The 3723-nt window shown below is 27.8% G+C and overlaps 1 protein-coding gene across 1 annotated transcript; it reads left to right on the forward strand.

The window, feature by feature from the left end:
* On the forward strand, nucleotides 1109-3465 carry LOC109333484 (lipid transfer-like protein VAS). The gene is made up of 3 exons (XM_019568985.1): nucleotides 1109-1525; nucleotides 2210-2254; nucleotides 3201-3465. The coding sequence occupies exons 1-3, from the start codon at nucleotides 1216-1218 to the stop codon at nucleotides 3290-3292; spliced, it is 447 nt and encodes a 148-aa protein (XP_019424530.1). The 5' UTR covers nucleotides 1109-1215; the 3' UTR covers nucleotides 3293-3465.

Raw genomic sequence — 3723 nt, forward strand, 5'->3', positions numbered from 1 at the left:
TTAATTTTTATTTAAAGAAAAATGCCAAAACAATGACTAAAAACTTTAATACTCTCAATTTTTCTTAAATTGACCACACTAATGCGATTAAGACTTAGTTATTAGTATTTTTTGAACTTTTTTCCAAGACTTCATTTAATGAAAGTGGATAGGAAAGAAATATAGGTTTTCCTTGTAATTTACAGACTGGTTTTTCCCCATTCTTTCCATTAAGTAACAAAACTTAGTTATTTAATTAAGTGTTAAACTTATTTGTATGGTTTTGTTACATTTAAAGCATAAAACATATATTATTTAAAGATATTTTTAACTTATTTGTAACATTTTGTTGGAGTAAAAGTATTACTCTTGATTGTTTAATTTGCACTCATGTGTTGATATTATTTTTAAATTTCAATTATTAAATTATTAAATTTTTTGAACTTTTAAATATAAAGATAAATTGATTCAACCAATAATCTACTAGTTCGATCACCGACTCATTAATTCAGTATTATAATCTAGTCGGTGATGGTTTGAGTTTAATAAGTTTGCAATTAATTCAACCAATAATCTAGTGGTTCGATCACCGACTTATTAACTCAATATTATAATTTAGTCGGTGATAGTTGGAGTTTATAAATTTGCAATTAATTCAACCAATAATCTATTGGTTCGATCACCGACTCATTAACTCAATATCATAATCTAGTCGGTGACGGTTTGAGTTTAATAAATTTGCAATTAATATTATTAGATGAAAAATATAGAAATAGGTACATGTTTGTAAATAGTTTTGCGTGTTTCTTAAAGAAAAATACTTGTGTTAAAATAAATTTGTAATTATTGGCTGATATTATAACCATACGCGTATTGAGACCTTTCATCGCTTATTAGTCAACACATGGAAGCTGAGATCAACTTAGGCCTTAACTAGTAAGCAATGGTATAAAGAAAACGGACAATCCCTAAATACATTTCAAGTCTATTCCGAATTAATTAAAATAATTAAAAGAAAATTCATAAAATTTTAATTTTTTAATTGATATGATATATTTTAATTCCTTTGAGATAAATTTGATGACCTATTTGAAGACTGCATATCTTACCTCCCAAACCATGAATTCTAAAAAGTAAAAACACAACACCAACCATAAATACCAAACCAACCCAAAGGGGATCTAGAAACTCTTAAACACCATCTCAATTTCCAACACAACCATTCAACAAAAAACAATGAACATGTCTATGAAATCATTGATGCTAACTTTGATATTGATGATGAGTATCATCAACTTAACAAAGGCACAAACTACGGTAGCTTCTTGTGCCCAGAGCCTAATTCCATGTGCTGATTACCTTAACTCCACAAACCCACCTAGTTCTTGTTGTGATCCACTCAAAGAAACTGTTGCAACTCAACTTAAGTGTCTCTGTGATCTTTTCAACACTCCTGGTTTACTTGAAAGTTTTAAGGTTAATGTGACTCAGGCTCTTGGTCTTAGTCACTTATGTGGGATTAAAAGTGATCTTAGCAGCTGCAGTGGTATATTACACATAACTCTATGATGTTTTAATTTCTTTACTATATAGTTAATTGTTGCATGTTTTTTGCTTCCATTTTTTCAGAATTCTTTAAAATGAAAATATGGTTTTCAGGCAAACTGAATCATTTTTTGTAGATCTAGTGGAGAAAAAGGAAATGGACAAAGAATGAGTATTAGAAGTTTAGAACATATATTTCTTTTTATAAAAATTGGTTTTGAAACAAGTTGCTGCTTTATTTATATATATATATATAAATGTATGTTTTTTTGTACTACCAATATATTATCTCACTCTTTAGATAAGGAAATAATTTTTTTGAGTGTGTGATTGCTCTTTCGAACAAGTATTGTTCATAGAACTTTGATCTTTTAGTCATTATGGTAGGATCTTATGTCATTAGATTAATTGTTATGTTTATTTCATACTAACTTTAGTTGTGAAGATGATTAACTCTCTCACACAATTTTCTATTTTCGTTTCACCGAAATATCCTTCAGATTAAACTGGTTTTGGTATGCTCCAGTCTTTGATAGGATGAATAAAGAAAGCTTTGTTCACAAATTCTATTTTTATTTAAATTAAATATTGATGTGCCTAAATTTTGCTATAAATGCATTAAAACTACCAATCTTAGCAATTATTAATTTATTGTATTTTTCTGAATGTTTTGTCAAATTTTCAGCTGGGTCTGCTCCTTCTCCATCTACATCTTCCATACCACCTCCAAGTAAGAAGCCTCTCTCAACATTCCCAACATGAAAATTTCATTTTTGCAACAATAGATGCATTATACTTTGATAACCTTCCCCACAAAGATGATGAATATAATAAGGCTAATAACATGGGAAAAAGAAAAGAAATAAGTCTGTTTTTAATTGACCATAGGAAAAAATGTATTTTTCAGAATTAAATTCTCCTCTATATTACTATCATTATCTTTTTTTATATCAAAAATTGAATGATATGAGTAATATTTTTTGAGAAAAAAAATATGTACATGGTTGTTAGTCCACCATTCAGTTTTTTAATACAAATGAATGGATAGATATATTAATTGTTTATAAATTTTTACAATATTATAATGTATGGTCACAATAAGTATTGTTCCATATTTCATATTTTGATCTATTTAAGGATCTAATAAATTTGTACGTTACTACATTAATGATTTGTTGGTAATAATAGTAGTATAATAATAACTATTTGAAATAGAATTTGTCCCTTCTGAAAATATCGTGCCTGTCGTTCACGCGTGTTGTGTGAGAATTGGAAACAGCGACCTTTCTAATTGGTAAAGTTTAGTTAATGTTTCAATTCTGAAAGAAGATTAGTCGAATTTAAGTTCAATAAAATACTTCAATCATAATATTGGTTCTTGGATTGAATTAGGCTTTGGGATGGAAATGAAATAAGCTCGCCATTATTCATATGCATTACTAGAGTGTAATATTTATCAACTTAATATAAAGATTTATTAATGTATCATCTATTATTTATTTATTACATTTATTTAAGAATCAATGAGAATTGAAAATGAATAATAGTTGATACAAATGTCCAATTTGTGTATATATCTAATTTTGAGTTAAAAATTGAAATGCTGTTACTGAGAAGCTTCCAATAATTGTCAAATCCAATTTCTTTCCATTTAATTTACAATTTTACCCTTGCAGCAACACGTGGAGGTGATAGTGGTGCTGGCAAAGTTGTATTCAGTGGGTTTTCATTCCTACTCTTATTTTGGGCATCTATGTTATTTAATTAGGAAAGTGAAATTTTACCCTTCGGAATCCTCCACTAGAGTGAAGTTATCTATGTTTATTTCCATGTATTATTGGCTGGCTTATTCAGCTATTGAGTGAATTTGCTTCTTGTACTTCTTTTTGTTTTAATTTGTAAAACCTTTTATTCAATCGAGTAAAATATTTATTTAGTGAAGTGGGCATTGCTATTGTCGAAATATAGATCAATTAATGATTGTGATGCTTCGATTAATTGATTATCTAGTGTTATGAGCAGAAATATTAAATTATTTTTATGAGCTGATTTTTCTCAATTACATGTTTGATATAATACACCTTTTGCATATTTTCTTCTCCATTCTCTTTAATTTCAGTTTTTTCATCTTCTATATGGTCGTTATTGTTGCTTACAAGTTGTTATTCAATTCGTTTGAGATAATTTCTAATATATGTG

The sequence above is a fragment of the Lupinus angustifolius genome, chromosome LG18 (assembly GCF_001865875.1).
Source record: "Lupinus angustifolius cultivar Tanjil chromosome LG18, LupAngTanjil_v1.0, whole genome shotgun sequence".
In the NCBI taxonomy this organism is placed as follows: Eukaryota; Viridiplantae; Streptophyta; class Magnoliopsida; order Fabales; family Fabaceae; genus Lupinus; species Lupinus angustifolius.

Bases quoted from the DNA above. Each gene is read 5' to 3' on its own strand.
- LOC109333484 (XM_019568985.1), top strand. From the start codon at position 1,216: ATGAACATGTCTATGAAATCATTGATGCTAACTTTGATATTGATGATG. The intron at 1,526-2,209 runs GTATATTACACA...TCAAATTTTCAG, and splicing joins TGATCTTAGCAGCTGCAGTG to CTGGGTCTGCTCCTTCTCCA. The intron at 2,255-3,200 runs GTAAGAAGCCTC...TTACCCTTGCAG, and splicing joins ATCTTCCATACCACCTCCAA to CAACACGTGGAGGTGATAGT.